Raw genomic sequence first — 16839 nt, 5'->3', positions numbered from 1 at the left:
TTAACCTTGCGCATCCCCACCTTTTATATTCATGGTGGACAGTTACTCCTTGCTCACATACTTTAAAAAAACAAAAAAGCAGATGATATATTCAACACCGTCACCCCATGCTATGTGGTCAACAACACATGTTTGTAAAGCTTAATTTATATGTTTTCCATTATCCATGTTGTTTGCTGTATTCAGGCCATCCAATCTGTATCGATTACCCTGGATAATTAACAGTTGACTGCATCTTTAAAATATTTGCAATTGGATGGTTATTTGTGCCAACAAGTGTGATACTTCATGATGCAGGATTACTGGGCAGCAAATAAAAAAGGCAAAGAGACCATGCGTAACATTTGCTGACGTCTGGAAAGCTCAAATTACTCCAAAAAAATCTCCACAATTTTCTGTTTTTAATTAAAAACACACTGGAACTGCTACAAGTTGAGGCTCTGAACTGGAGACTATTGCCTATCATTATTATAATCATCATCTGAACATGTCAAGTTTCGACTTACATCACAGCTCAGTACTGGTGCATCTAGCCCTGGCGAACAATCAAGAAGGGAAATTTGAGCAATTTTGCAATAAAATTGTCAGTAATCGGAAATGAATAGTAACTGAATACATCTATTTCTTATCTACAGCACACGGAAGACATGCACAGCACACAAAGCACGTGTATACCCGCACCCACGCAAACGTGCACACTCCACTCTCACGGGAACGCGATGTTTGCATGTGAGATGTCGCCATGCAACGGCACAAAGCCAATGTAAGTACTCGTAAAAAAATATCTGTCCCTCTCCAGATGGATGCTATATGTATATATATCCACATTGTGTTGATGGACAGATATTAACTAATCCCCACACCAGCAAGGCTGCTTTTACAATCTCACTCGCAGGAATACTTTTTGAACGCAGATTCACAGCAGGGTTAGTGGACCATCACTGCAGGAAGGCACATGCACAAACATGACCCAGAATGAGTGCAAAATGAAAAGGGACTAATGTCCGCCCACCCACAGTGGAAACAACCTTGGCATAGGCTGCCACGATTTTACAGAGGGTGAAATTGCTCGTTTCAAAAAAATGTATGAAAAATTTAGTGTGAAATTGACAACAAATGTGAGCCATTCGTCAGTTTTGCAATATGTTAGGCATTTAACATCATATTAATGTAGAATGAATTTTCAATAAAATTAAATTGGCACTCAAAATGAGAATTAATAATGATGTTGAAACACATTTTTAGTACAGTACCACAAACAGAAACGTGATTCTCTGTGACGGGATTTAACATTTTCTTCACAAGTTAAAATCTGATGAAATTTCAACAAATTCAAAACAAAACCGTTCGAGAACCCCAAAAGAGTCGAGGTTATAGGGCAGCACTTGATCATGAAGAGACCTGAGAGTCAACGACTCGGACTCGCTTGTAGTCTATACAGCTCTGCATGGACATCAATTGCAAGCACACCAAGTATACTTCAGGGGACATTCTGATGTGTCAATAGGTTGCTATGCCAGGTGTTGTGAAGACAACTTTGCAGGTTGTACACGATCACATTACCACTCCACTCTCATCCACGCGAGTGCCATGTTACAAGGAAAGAGCAGCTCTACGGTAGACAGTCAAGGAAGCACACAGCAGCAGAAATGTACCGACTCATTTCAACACAACGTGGATATATATATAGCATCTACATATAATTACATTAATAATAGGGGTAAGAAATTTAATAACGGGTAAGGAGAGTAATAGAGGAGCGGGAACATGTCTACACCGATGTTATAATTTAGGGGGTAGAACAGAACAATACAATAAAATCCAGCAAAAAAGTGAAATGAGGAAAGAGGAGATGAGGAAAATCTAAAGTGAGGACCTGAAGAGGAGGAGTGTGTGAGATAGCCTGAGAGTTCTGTAACCACTACTCACAGCTTAAGAGTGGTCAATAGGCATGCCATGATTCACCCCCGCTCCCTGCCTGACATTCAATGAGGGGCGGGGGCTCTGCGATTCAATGAATTGTCACAATTCGAGGTCACGATTTTGTTGAAATATTTTTTTTTTTACAATGTAGTGAAGGATCACATGAACAAACTACGTGAAGAAATATACAAAACGAAAGTAATCGATTCTTACAAACATGATTTCATGTATTTATCGTGAGGATAAAAAAACATTTAACACATGAATCAATGCATCACTAAATGCCTAATGGTAATGTATAATGAGAGCATGTGTGTCTATTAACATATATTTCAATGAACCGAACACCCACTGGTCATGGGGTAATTGGAAGAGTGCTGCACTGCACATTCCACTCGCACTAGAGGGAATGGCCCCGTTACCTTCAATACCTCGGTTAGCTGGTCAGAGGTGCCAAAAGAAGATCAAAGAAAACACAAAACACAAACAGCACAATAATGTAACTGAAACTGCAAATAGCATATTGAAAGCATCACGTATGAAGTACACCACATATATGACAGATATTATATGCATGCACAATGGGTCTCAGCCAGGGGTCCACACTGCTATTTATACGTCTGGGGTACCACTTTGTAAATACTCGACAATTGGTTATCCTCCAGTGAGGCTGGTCCCCAACATAGGAATGTGGAATTACCATAATTCGCTCATGGTATTCTATCGAGTTGAGCACTGGTCCACACGGGTTTGAGCATAGAGACATTTTAAAAGAAAGGCTTCAAAGGTCTGTGACAAATCAAGATTTAATCAACTTCACTGTCACTAAAAGCTGTGGTTCCAAAGTTGTAAAACTGCCACAATTGATGAATGCTGCATTTTACGGACATTATGATGGACACACGAATTAACTCTAGTTGTGTGATAAGCCCCTATGTAACTGACAAAAACAAATGTGTAATTTTCTTACATCACGGAAGATGATATACTATGTCGATATGTAAATCAAAACTTTAAAAGGCATAATACAAGACATTCGTATTACCAACATTAATGCAATATATTTTTGGTTCTTTCGGTAAAGTCACGTAGAAGAGAAATTCTATTTTTATTATTTTATTATTTCCCTTCTACGTGACTTTACCGAAAGAACCAATAATATGAATCCCTGCAGTCACGAAAGCTTTAAATCAAAATTAATGCAATATTTGACAACTGTCATACCCTTGGTTAATTTTGCACTCCATAGAACAACCATCATTGACTCTCAAATCAAAATCGCTAATTGTATCAACCTTGGAGAGATGATAAACCGAACTGACTCCCGACCTGGGTATGAACTCCCAACATTATGATTGCAAGTCAAGTGCATTAGCAAATCCAGCAGTGGATGTCAATCGACTGCTGTATTAGGGCCTCCCCACACCTGTGCAGATCGTGGGGGTTATTTGACCATACTTCACCATGATGGTCAGCATGCGTTGGAGTTGGGATTAGAAGAAGCATAGAAGGATGGTACAATGATTGATTTTGCTACAATGCACTCTTCTGCCAACCACAAATCCCAAGCAGCTCCATAACATCCTGTGTGTGCATTGCATTAACCCATTCAAGCACTGATTAGGCACAATTTTGCTTAGCTTCCAATATTTTATGATGCTGGGTGCTTCCTGGGTGATTTGGTCATATGGAGACCTGTAATTATATGATTGTAGATTTGTAATTCAAGGAAAATATGAAAACATAGTGGCTGTCCTACAGAGAGAATGGCCATCACCCTGAGATGTCCACCAGTCAGGATTGCCAGTAGAAATGAGAGCTGCTAAATTGCTTGTTTGAGCTGGGAGATTCTTTTTGACTTTGCTGTAATTGTAAAACAAGTATTGGTGCGTGCGGTACCTTTTCTCTGACAGGCTCTGCAGGGATGAGCTGAGGCTCGGTGGTGATGAACAGGGTGAGATAGGTGGCATCTCCAGCGGCGAGGGGGGGAGCCATCGAGTCCCAGCGTCCCTCGTTCTCGTGGCTGTACCCCAGCAGCACCGGTGGCGAGTCGAGCATGAACGTGCCATCAATCTGACAGGCACACGGCGGCACGCCAAACCACCACATGTAGCAGGCTGCTTATAAAAAAAAACAAGCAAATTTTTCCGTCATGTCTAAAATAAAATAAACATGGCTACATTAAAACCAAAAGTTATGTAGAATCAAACTACTCATAACAACCCTCTCTCTCTATCAAAAACATGAAAATGTAAATCTCAAACCTCTTCTCAAACACCACCGATCCACCATGCTAAATCAAAGCTCACAGTCAAAATCTACAAACATTACAGACTAACATGCATTACCCCGCTGTCAACAAATAAAAATTTACTTATGCTCAGTTCCAACTTTTAAACAGATATAATCCTACCCCACACATGTGAAGCATGTTCAGGAAAATGTAAAAATATGAGAACATGGCAGGTGAGAAAGAATAAGTACTTGAGAGAAACTGCTTGTGTAGATAAACCTTGAGACGTGACATTATTTCTGCTTGCTTTGTGACACAAATACAAGCAGAGAGTAACGCGTGATTATAAACAGGAAATTAACTCCAGTCTCTCTGATTCTGTCGGAAAAAGAACTATGAATGCATCACTGCAAGCAGAAAACGCATGCAGAGGTGCTTCAGTGCAAATCAGTGAGCCGGAAGAGACATTCAGCCAATGTTTTAGTCTCATCCAAAGAAATCCAGTCAAAGTCAACTCCTTTCGTCATTGTAAAATACTGATGTAGCAGTCGAGCATGTGTGCTCAGAGTGGGAGTTGTGAGCGGACCCTGGACTGGAAGTAGATGGTGGTGAAGGGGATGCGTATGGAGCCCAGCCAGTTCCTCTCCACGCGGGTGTGGATCACATTTCCGGCCTCCCGGTCGTTCTGGACACGTGTGGCGTGCACACATCGCACTGGGTTAGTCGTATGATCGGGAAAACGCTCCGGGTGCATTCACACTTTAGCTCACAATTAAGGCATCTAATTGTCTGTGTAAGAATCATTTCCCTTTTATTTCATATATTGCCATTTCTGTAAATGGTACACATAAAGCCTGCAGCACCACATTCACCACACTGGCAAATAAATGGTGAGTGTAATGTCTAGACCATAGGGGGCTGTTATGAAGGGGCAATGGGGGTAATTGACTCCAAGTAAGGTACTTACCTCCTGGATGTCATACACAATTTCGTCAAACATGTTGATGAAAATGTCATCTCTTGTGGAATTCAGCCCAGCTGCACTGTAGTCTCCATTGCAAGCTCTGAGGAATGTAGAAGATCATGGGAAAATGTTAATCAATTCCTTATGGACTAAACCTCCTCTAGTTCAACTCAGCCTAAACAGGTTTCCAGTAGAGGCATTGTAACAGAAACGTGGTATTATTACTACAAGAATGAAAGAACTCTACCAGCATAAATATGCAACAGCAGGTAATACTGGTCCCAACCGTTTAGCCAGGCTACCAATGGAATCTTCTTATATGTGTGTAAGGGTTATATTGTGACATTGCTCTCTGCTGCCCACTTGAAGGGCAACACCAGCTCTTCATTCCAGTTGGGGTTGGGTCCGTCGGCGGTCGTGGTACGGCGCACCTCCCGCTGGAAGGACACCTCCACGAATGGACGCACCAGCACCTGAGATACACACACACACAAAGACAAAGGTGCCCCCTGTAGCCTTAATAGACTGTTGGGGCAAGTGCAGCTCGCGAGCACCTATGAAGGCCGGCACGGTACACGAGGAGGTGGGTGGCCAGCACCACGCCCACACTTGTGTACACAAACACATATATGCACAAAGGGAAATAACTTGTATGGTTTGGCTTAAAGAGGTAGTGGAGTACTGTAAGAAAATTTCTGCTTAAATTGCACGTGCAATACAAATAACTGAAATGCCGGTGCTCGAGCATGCCATGCACCGTGTACAGGAGAGGTACACCATGTACACACCATGTATACACCACACAAAGCACATCAATGTTAAATTACTCACAATACGCAGCACACAACATACAGAGCTGACACAATTTAAAAGGGCACACAACACAAAGTGTTTACCATATAGGACACACACATGCCAAACACAGCATAAGTGTTGCTGGAATAATTATGTTATGAAGGGCAACACAACATCAATTTTGTAGACTCCAACACAGCTTCACATTCCTGAACGAAAAGTGAAATTTTATGCGGGATGTTGTATGATTGACAGATATTTCTAGCATGTTGCCCATCCAGGTATTGCCCTGGTCCAATCCGACTTCGCTTTGAGGATCTGACAGTCCGTTCATCTTGACACGTTTCTTCCACTACCCAAGCAAGGGCGGTGCATGACCTGCCTGGCTATAGAAGGCCTCGTTGTCGTGGTGGGCCTGCCCAGCGCTGAACGTGTCCTGGGCTCCGCGGCCTGCTCTCGCCCTGCTGGTGCCGGCTTGCCTGAGCAGACACACGGCATGGGCATGAGCAAGGAGGGCCCAGGGCGGACACCTAAAAAAACACATTTTATTTTGCATTTTCAGCTAAAATATTTAGTTTACATTTCTTGGGCTGTCCATAATGAGTCTGAATATTCATTACTAATAATAAAATGTAAGTAAATTTCAGGAGTGCTGCTATGGTGCGATCGAGCAGCATCGCTCTGGTCTCATCACTCATGGTGCACAGGGAGCCAGCGAAACCATCTACATCAGTGTTATTCACTAATTTTCAGAGGGGGGGCACTTTTGCCAATAAGACATCAGTATGAGGGTCGCCACACATTTGACACCATTGGTTTTAACAGCATGATGGGGTATTTTCACATTTGAGTATTGTCAAGAACTGCACTTCAGGGGCCACACTAAAGGCCATCAGGGTCCACCAGTGGCCCACGGGTCTTGAAATGAAGAACACTGATCTAAATAATGATGCATGGTGCGTAGTCAGAGCTGGGCATATTAACAAAATATAGGCTGGCATACTCCTGTCATCCCGGAGCCGATCTGGGAACTGCAATTTCAGATGCGATTCAGAATTTTTTTTAGGATATATAAACTTCCCAATTGCATTGTATCGATGTTGTTTCGACGAAGCAATAATGTAGATACAATTATTTTTAGTTTTGCATTTTTAATGAATTGGCAGTGTCACTGCATGCCACTACCTTCTACATCACTTGTGACTCACGTACCTAAAAAACAGTTACTTCCAAACGCAACTGGTGGCAGTGAGTCAATTATATGGAAGCGAGGCTCGCTCGAAGAGGGCCTTACTTGGTGGCCATCATGCGCATGGGGATGTCGTAGGCCCGCACGATGTTGACGAGCAGCGTAATGTCCCCGTCCGTCAGGTTCTGCGCGGTCACCCGCTTGCGCTCCTTGCGCTGTGGCTTGAGGGGGCGGCGTGCCTCCGTGAGCTTGAAGAGGCCCAGGCCCAGCGTTCTGCTCCCGTGACGACAACAAAACAAAAAGTCAGCAAGTACCTATCATCAACTGAGCATTGTGGGTCTCACTCAACTCTGGTGTTAGGCCAATACATTTTTAGGTCAGGCAAGGGTCAAAAGAAACCATAGGGGGGGTTAGTGGCAGAGACAGGCCCAGCTGTAAAGTGGCAATCTTTCCATACTATCTACGACAAGGACAGATGTGACAGAGGGACAGTGGTACAGGATGGACAGGCGGTTACCCGATGTTTGGCATCTCTTCTTCCAGGATGAGGTCGGAGAGCACGTAGTGATGCCTCGCCAGCACAAAACGGCTCATCACAGACTCTCGGATCTATACACACAGACACAAAAACAAAGGGTTAGCCTCATATTCTGTTGAGATGACAGTGAGGACCCATTAAGACCAGCAGTGTACACGAGAATGGTGGGGCTAGCACCCTGTCTGACCGCGCTTGTCTAACCATTGCTAGATGTTGAGCCGCCAGCAGAGCCAGTAGAGGGACATGAGTAATAGGGTTACTGGGTATTATTCAGAGGTACAGCTGCATTATTAGTGACCAGAACAGAGAATAATTTTAAGTTGGACCTTGGCAGTGCTGATTGATACAACTTGTCATGAGCCTTCCAGAAATAATAGTGAACTAGTAATGAATATAAGGCCAGATTGATCGGTTATCTTTTATAACAAACAAGATCCTACAATGCACAACATTAACATAATTGTGACATATAACACCAATGTTTATTACAACGTAATGTATTGGTCAGCATAAGTGAGAGAAACAAAGTAATCAAATTCACATTTGCATCCTTCCTACTGCAGACACAGCCCACCCAGATATTAAGAACTCACGCTTGCTGGCAAGCCCATTCAGCATATGTGCAGGAAATGTGCCAGGGGGAGCTGAGAATACTTTGTTTGTTTCGTCTGGAGTGCTGCTGATGATCCAGCAGCCAGCCAGTGGCACCAGGCAAAGACAAACATAGCACTGCACTATATGGACCTTTTATACACTGGTATATATTGCCCCATTTTGAATGAGTGGACAGTGCTGCTGCTGCTGCACAGACAGCGAGGTGACCAATGATACCTTTTTCATGTAGATGGCAGCAATGGCCCTGTAGCGGATCAACTGCTCCGTCGTGTCAACGACATCCTTCTCCCTTTGTTTCTTCTCATATTCCTGCAAGAGAGACCACACATGTATGGCGTTTGTATCATCGGCTTCCTTCGCAAAGCAGTTTTGAAATAGGACAATGATGTCCTGTAGTTATTCAAAAGCATGATCAGAGGTGACATGGCCCCTTAAGATAACAGTGACATTTTTCGATTTAAAGCTTTCGTGACTGCAGGGATTCATCTTCTTGGTTCTTTCGGTAAAGTCACGTTACTTCCCTTCTACGTGACTTTACCGAAAGAACCAAGAAGACAGTGAAATTGTTGTATGTACTATTTGCATACAAGTGCTGTGTAATGCATCTGTATATGCATTAATTTGTCTCATGGCAAGTCAGTCATACCCAGAGTAATGATGCCACTGCATTAACCCCATTGTTAACCTCTTGAATGCCTTTAGAATTCCTCATGCCCTGAAGACTCATGACACTTCATTGAGGCAGACTGTCAATACATTTATTTATTTTTGGATTGGCTTGGAAATTTGTAAAATCTGAAGGTCAAATTTCATGTCTGTGATCATATTATCTCCAATACATTTAACAACACCCATTCCTGTGTCTTAATTGGCACAATCAAACAGCATGAACCCCAACCCTACCAATCCTTCTGAATACATTTAAGATTTCAATGATTCATAAAAAAAAGCCCATTGGCCAAAACATTCACATGTTTCTATTCTATCAGAGACATTAAAATATATATTATTATTTTTCATGAACCCTTTATTCCTTATACCCGTATATGTTTGTGATTAATTGTTTATTTAAATACAGGTCTCCTTTGAAATATGACTTATGGTCTCAGTTGGGTCTTGCCGCTTTATAAACAAAAATCATTCGTATTTATTAGTTGCCACATGCTGACCTGGAACACCTTCTCTGGGATCTCGCGGTCCAGCGGTGGCACCAGCCGATAGTTCCGGAACTCGGGCACCTCGCGACTACGCAGCTGCAGGAGGCGCAGGCGGCGCGACATTGACATCTCCTCCTCCGTTGCGAAGTTGAACTCCTCCTGCAGCTGTTCCAACCTGAAGTAGTCGGTGACCTCAACTTCGCCGCTCGTCACAACCTGCGGTGGGGCCAACAGTGAGACGCTGCCTCTACCCACGAAGCGGCAGCCTTATCACAAGCAACAACAACCCATGGCGGTAGTGCGATTGTCGGGCGTTGCCCTCACAGTGATGAGCTGCATGAGGGCGGCATTGCTGGGGTCGTTGGGGTCGAGCCGCGACTCCTTGGCCCACGCGGCCAGCTTGTTGACGTCCGTTAGTGCGGACGCCCCGATGGACGCGATGGCATCCACCCGATTCGCCGCACTTGCACATCACGCAGAGTGACGACAAGACAGCGCTATTGGACAGCTCGCTGTGTGGTGGGGGAGTCGGGGTTAAATATATATTTTTTATTTTAATACAATTCCTGAGCTACATTCAAATATTGTGTAACTTTTCAAAATTTTCAAAAGTGTCTAAAGATAAGCATACTAGGCAGGTAAATCAGCTGCAGAGCAAATCACGCAAAGTACTTTATAATGACTGCACTGATAAGCACGCCAGGGAAGCCTTCTAACAGAGTTCAGCATGTTGATCTCAATTACCGGCACAGATGATGGTGCTGACAGGCAGTCAAAAACTTCACTACCATCTACATTGAACTATCTTACAAACTGAAAATATAATGTAAAAAAAAATGGTATAACTCCTCAGAAGGGCGAGAAGAAGAAAATAGACTATCCAAAATATTGCTTTCTAATATTAAAGGTTATAAGGTTCCCAATCTAAAATTCTACACGGCTGTCAACCAAAGGCTCTAATTTGTCCCAGAATCAGCGCCAGGCTCCCTTTAGCCAATTGCCTACCATGCTCACCTGCGCAGGCCGTCGCCATGCTGCGATGCGAGTGCCGGGGCCAGTGGAATCCCGTCGCTCCCTACGCCCCAGGCCACGCTGCAAGCCAACTTTCCGGACGTGAGCAGCGTCACCGTGCTCTCCTTGTCCACCCCCAGGGTGACCGGAACGTCTGTAAGGTTTTGCAACAAATAGGCGCGTCATGATTCACCGTCTCCCGTTTGATTTGACCAAGTGTCAGGATTCAAGACCATAATGGGAATTCAAGACTTCATTTTTTGTGTGGGTCGTGTCTGTGTTCGGTCTCGCGGACGCTATTTTTTGTGTTGTCTCATTCACCCCATGAACGTATAATTTTCAAATTAACTTCAATTAGAAATGCAGTAATCTATTTCACACGTGAAATGTTCTGCATGTATCATCAGTGTATGGATTGATTTTACTAGATGAATGAACAAACCGTTGCATGATCAGCGACAACTGTGACTCTATGCCCTTCCGTATTGTGAACATTTTATGACTTTGACATGATTGTATGTGACCTTCACTTGCTCCAGGATTTAGTGCACGACCCATCCAACTATTGGAAATATTTAAAGATGAGTTAATAAGTTACCTTGCCAATGACTACTCGTTTTAAGTAATAACCTTCATGTATAATTATGGTATGTCAGTGTAACTTTTAAATTATGATTCGGCTACTGTCAATAATCCTTGTGAGACCACCCTCTTGATAATAATAATAATAGCGACACATGGCTATAACGCTGGGTATGAATGTAATTATACATTTGTATGCTTTAAACATTAAGCAATGATCATTTATAACAGTGAGTCTGTTTCTATGTTCATATAAACATTGGCAGTCACTGTCAAACTGTCCTGTTGATCTGCCCATGGAACATCAGTTACAATCAATAATTCTGCCTGACATGGACATCACCAGGTGAACCCTGCACAACATGAGTAGCTGGAATCTGTCTGTGTGCCAACTATGGTGCCGATAAGACAAAATAAACTGGATGGGTGTGGTGCTGGTCCCACCACCCCTTCTTGTGCTATGTCAGCCATATCTAGTCGCTAACACGCTTGCCTCGCCACCCTAACCATGCTAAGAGGTGGAGAGAGCTAAGTCCTTGGCGGCTGTGCGAGGAGACGTACTGCTGCCGATGCCCTCATGCGGGAAAGAAACATGATGCTCGCTGCTAAACTCCAGCTCCTGCAGGGGGCAGTTCCCAGCCACCACGTTCAAGTCGGGGAGCTGAGCGAACATCTCTGCCAACCGCACGGTCGACACTCCCACAGTCTCGAACAGCTGCAGCACAACACAGCATGGGGCAACGAAGGACAGCGGCAAGTGTTAGCTGCCCACAGTGCAATGTTCCTTAAAGGAAAACGCAACACAAAACACGAGCATCCGTAAGCATGTACCCAGGCTGTGTGTGTGGCAGGTTGTTCAACACAATTACGAAAGGTTATTTATGAGAAAAACTGTTGAGATGAGTCAATTGCTCTTTTATAGTTCTCTAGTGACATCGGTGCAGTAAAACGTATGTGACATCACTAGAGTGCCACCATGATGCACTTGACTAAATCCAAGATAAACAGCCTGAGTGCATATCTACATCTTGAATTAAAGCTTTCGTGAGTGCAGGAATTAATATTCTTTGGATCTTTTGGTAAAGTCACATAGATAGGAACCTATCTACGTGATAGATAGGAACCTATCTATCTATGTGACTTTACCGAAAGAATATGCAAAAGCATATCTGCAGGAGAAGAGGAACTCTTTAAAACAAATCTACCAACACGTAAATATCATCCTCGCATACCTGTAACAAGTGCAAGTGCTAAATAATCATTGGTGATTGTGTGCGATTGTTTCAGCACAAGCCCATTCATACTATGTGACTATGCACTGTATCCCCTGCTGTGCAAGCAAAAGATTTGAAATATAAGGTGAGGCAATATAACTTGTACAGTTTGCAGCATTGATTGTGTGAGTCACTAAGGTGGTTGCAAAGGTGGAAAATATTGGGTGGGGTGCATAAAATGCATAGCGCCAGCTTTCATCTGCAGCCTGCCTTGCGGATGTTACATGTTCCTTGTTGTTTAGCTTTTTTCATGGCACCATCAGTGTAAATATAAGTCTGAACACCTTCACGGATCACAGGAAAGGCATCACTATTGAATACTAGAAGCAAATAGAAGGCAAAGTAAACTATACCACCTATATTATTGGCACATTTGTATCAACAAGAACAGACTAAACACGATTTTAAATCCAAATGTATTACCAATATTACATTTATTGTTTCTACCTTTACTTAGCCTGAGCTAACTAAAAAGAGGGATGGCTGCTAATGTTCAGGAATGTATCATTTATTATAATATATTATATTGTATAACCTGCTAAACTGTGGTTGTTTTAGACACATTTCAATATCTAATTCTCACACGGCTTATGTCGCATAATTCCACACATATAGATTCTCCCCGCCGCCTAAATGACAATGTGGTTGAATGCACTGATGTGAAAAATGTATTCAACAGGAGAGCATATTTGTTTAAATACTCTACGACTAAACACCAAAGTAACCAGATCAGAGCCGTGATCCTTGGGCAGGACTGTTTGCTGCCAGCTACTGATACAGACCCACAAGCAGCCCTCACCAGCAGCTTGATGCTTTCAGGCCAGTGCACAATCTGGATGTTGAAGATCTGCCCGAAGTGAATGGAGAAGTCGGCATTGAGGAGGCGACTCGTCGTGCACGACACCTCTTTGTTGTTGAAGAGGACCTTCACGAACAGCGAGTACCTCTGCAGTTCCTGCCGGCGCTGCTGCTCGGGGCTGAGAAGGCACGATGGGGGGGGGGGGGAAGGTGACGTCACGCGCGTGTTAACTGCTGCCTTTGCACCAACTGTAAACAGAAGGCCGCACAAGCTAATTTGTCTCTGGCAAGGCATCACATTCTAGTCTCCATACTTCGCCACACGCTTTGAGTATTCTGCTGTCACAGCAGTGATTGTCTGCAATCAAGTTTGTCAGTATGTATTTACAATGGCATATGTACAATAACGTGTTCTTACGAGGAACACTGTAATGAAAATGTATTGCCCCAACAAAGCCTTGCAAAGCCTCAAAACTTTTTTTCAGGAGGGTCCTTCGTTAGGATTTTGTTGTCTGGGAAGAAACCGGAGTCCTCAGAGAAAGCCCACACATGTGGGTGAGTCAAGGCAAAGTCAACGTCTCAATACTTCAGTAAGCGTGGCACAGCCCTGAAAGAGTGCCACATTCCAATGGTGAAGTCTCATCTGCCTTTGTGGCAACCAATGTGGGTTTCCGAAAAAGTTTTACTAATTTTATCGAGGATGAATAAAAGTTGAGTCAACTTGCGATTTGTAGTAGCAAACTTAAAGCAGTGAGTTGTGTACCCTAACGTCAGTACCGCTCAGCAGGATTCTCTCAGCACAAGTTCAACAACTTGAGCGATCCATTTTCTCTTTACCGGGGGCACTGGTTGGTAGGTGTCACGGTGGCAGTGTTGGAGAGCTCGAGCGTGATAAGGGGCTCTCCAGGCCTGCGCCGAATGCGCGCGGCCTTCTCCCGGACCATTTGCTCGGCAGCTGCGCGGTCAAACGTTTCTGGCTTCTGGGGTTTGGGTGGCTCCTCGTCCAGGGGCTCAGCGCCTGCATCACCACCCTCCTCCTCATCATCTTCCCCTGTCAGCCCCTCTCTGTCATCCTCCCCCTGCGACTGCCCCTTCTTGCTCTTCTTCTTCTTCAGACGTGCTCTCTGTAGCAAGATGGGCGAGTGAGGGGACAGGGGTACGGAGTCAGCACCAACGTAGTTAATTATGCCAAGCAGAGGGTTGCAGAGGAATTTGCATGTGATATGGCGAGTGGTGCAATATATGTATGTTGAACTTCTTTCGCACCGTACGTAGCCAACCATGCTAATCGGAGGTGCAGGGGAAGGACAACAAAAACAGGACAATAGTAATGTACTGTGATCCACCAGAAATAGGTTCAATTCGTAGCCATGCACGTCACTGACAATGTAAATTAAATCTGAATTTGGGTGTGTTAAGGGTAGGTCCTGGGAGAGGTGAGGAGAGGCAACAGGAGGAGCAGCCAGACACTAATTGAATTGACCTTTCTAGAGAGAAAATAATGTGACAAGGCAACCCTAAACACTGCTCCCTAAGTATATGAAGACCAACATATGTCACTAACCACAGTTATAAACGAAAGTCGCACACATGTGCTCTTGAGATACCTGCTTTTTCCTCCAGAGCTTCCACACATCACACTGAAGCCGGTACTCATTCATCCGCTTCTCAAACTCCTCCTGGAACTCCCGCTCCATCTCATCCACCTCATGTGCGATCTCCTGCTCGTATTGTGACTCATCTTCTTGCCGCCTCTTCTCCTCTCTGCACAGCATATCACACCAACATCAACAGGTCACTAATAAATTGCACTGCCGAATAAGAATGATGACAGCTTTAATAACTGCTAGATGCATCTCCACAAGGGCCATTTCCACCACACCTACAGGACATACCACAGCAAGATCCAAGAACCTGTGGCCAATTCAAATTATTCACTCGTTGATTTAAATTGCTGTTTTCACATGGATTCAATTATGCATCTGTAATATGGGTGATAAAATCAGGCACAGGGCACACAGCACTGCTTACCAATTACAACATCACACTCCTCATTGTAAACAACCAAGGTCATTGGGATTTGAACACAGGGAAATGCTGAAAGCAACATTCACTTGGAACATGACCCTTTAGCTGGCTTAGTATGAGCGGGCTTACCTGCGTATATGGAGCTTTAGCTGCGTGTTGGTGTATTTTTGAAATTCTCGCAAGTTCTTGATCTCCTTCCAAGTTTTTAAAAGGCTCTTTAAGAGGTTTCGGTCTTTCTCTAGCTCTATATCATTTAGTCTCCGGGTCTGCCTGTGATGTATGAGATGACAACAATAAAATATTACATCCATAAGGCACTATGGAAATTATCATTGAAAACCAAAGGCATATTTTATCACAATAAACTTTTTGGGAGGCTGTGCATAGATTTGTATTCGCTATAAATGCACAGGCAAGAACATTACCTAGTGCAAACAGGTGATGCAATATCGTAAGATATAATTTTACATCATTAACATTGTAGTGTGTGCACAAAATACTGATCATAAGCTCTTCACAACGCTGGTGCACATTTTCATAACGATGATGGTAAGGATTCATCTTCTTGGTTCTTTCGGTAAAGTCACGTAGAATGGAAATAATAAAATAATAAAGAGAAAACATAATAAAATAATTCTCACTACGTTTCGGCCACAACGCAAGCAGCCGTCCTCAGGTGGAGAACAGGTCTGTCGAGAACAGGTCTGTCTTCTCGACAGACCTGTTCTCCACCGGTCTGTCTTCTCGACAGACCTGTTCTCCACCTGAGGACGGCTGCTTGCGTTGTGGCCGAAACGTCGTGAGAATTATTTTATTATGTTTTATTTTTATTATTTTATTATTTCCATTCTACATGACTTTACCGAAAGAACCAAGAAGATGAATCCCTGCAGTCACGAAAGCTTTAAATCGAGATGGCAAGGATGACAAAGACCTCGATGAAGGTGATGAGAGTGGAGATGAAGGCGGGTCAATGGCAGTGACGACGGCAATTGTAGCGATGACGACACCTGATCTCGTTTGTGTACTCTTGAACCCTCTTGCGCGTGGCTGGGACCAGGACCTCCATGTTTGTGGAGATGTTCTTGACTGCATTCCGCAAGGCCCGCAGCTGCATGTGGCGGGACAATCAGGAATTGGGTTGGAGTCAAAGAAACATAAAACTGGTAAGCAGAGCTCACGCGCATTTATAAACGCACTAACCTGTTTAACAGTATTCACATGTCCAATGTCTGCATGGATACCAATAAAATCTTATATTTTATATGTACAAATGTAGCTTTCTTTTCGCCAAACGATATTCTCATCATGCTATTGGCATTATATCATGAGATGAAGATATTTCCATTCAGACCTCTCCAAGCTCAGTGCACCAACCTGTGTCGTGAGCTCCAGAAGATAACATCACAGATATCCTCTCTGAACTCACTTCAATAGGCCCCTCTATTTACACGAAGACCATATCGGTCATGTACTCTGAAAAAAGTATCCATCGAACATCAATCAAAACTATTTGTTTCATTATCAGATTTGGAATTTCCAATTTTTTTTAAATCGAATTCAAAGAATGCAATAATTGGTTACCAGTCTCAGACCATCAAATCTCTATACTTGAAAAGCTAGTTTAACAATGGGTGTCTAAAACACAGGCCTATCAGGTAAAGTGCTGATAAACATCTAAGTACATTTAACACGAAGGTTAACATAAGTTACACTATCAATGGCGATGTTC

The 16839-nt window shown here is 43.5% G+C and overlaps 1 protein-coding gene across 1 annotated transcript in view; it reads right to left on the bottom strand.

The window, feature by feature from the left end:
• Positions 1-16839, bottom strand: part of CC2D2A (coiled-coil and C2 domain containing 2A) — a 42607-nt gene that overhangs the window by 9751 nt on the left and 16017 nt on the right. The window contains exons 13-29 of the mRNA XM_078861703.1: positions 16118-16218; positions 15237-15377; positions 14687-14843; positions 13917-14203; positions 13081-13258; positions 11569-11722; positions 10429-10579; positions 9739-9877; positions 9427-9630; positions 8474-8566; positions 7622-7713; positions 7210-7377; positions 6298-6394; positions 5484-5593; positions 5124-5220; positions 4743-4841; positions 3823-3996 (exon numbers count right to left, since the gene is read on the bottom strand). Coding sequence (XP_078717829.1) covers positions 3823-3996; positions 4743-4841; positions 5124-5220; positions 5484-5593; positions 6298-6394; positions 7210-7377; positions 7622-7713; positions 8474-8566; positions 9427-9630; positions 9739-9877; positions 10429-10579; positions 11569-11722; positions 13081-13258; positions 13917-14203; positions 14687-14843; positions 15237-15377; positions 16118-16218 — 2442 coding nt within the window. The remainder of the gene's footprint in view (positions 1-3822; positions 3997-4742; positions 4842-5123; positions 5221-5483; positions 5594-6297; positions 6395-7209; positions 7378-7621; positions 7714-8473; positions 8567-9426; positions 9631-9738; positions 9878-10428; positions 10580-11568; positions 11723-13080; positions 13259-13916; positions 14204-14686; positions 14844-15236; positions 15378-16117; positions 16219-16839) is intronic.

Source organism: Lampetra fluviatilis, chromosome 12 (assembly GCF_964198595.1).
Source record: "Lampetra fluviatilis chromosome 12, kcLamFluv1.1, whole genome shotgun sequence".
Taxonomy (NCBI): domain Eukaryota; kingdom Metazoa; phylum Chordata; class Hyperoartia; order Petromyzontiformes; family Petromyzontidae; genus Lampetra; species Lampetra fluviatilis.
This window is presented reverse-complemented; position numbering and strand designations above follow the sequence as displayed.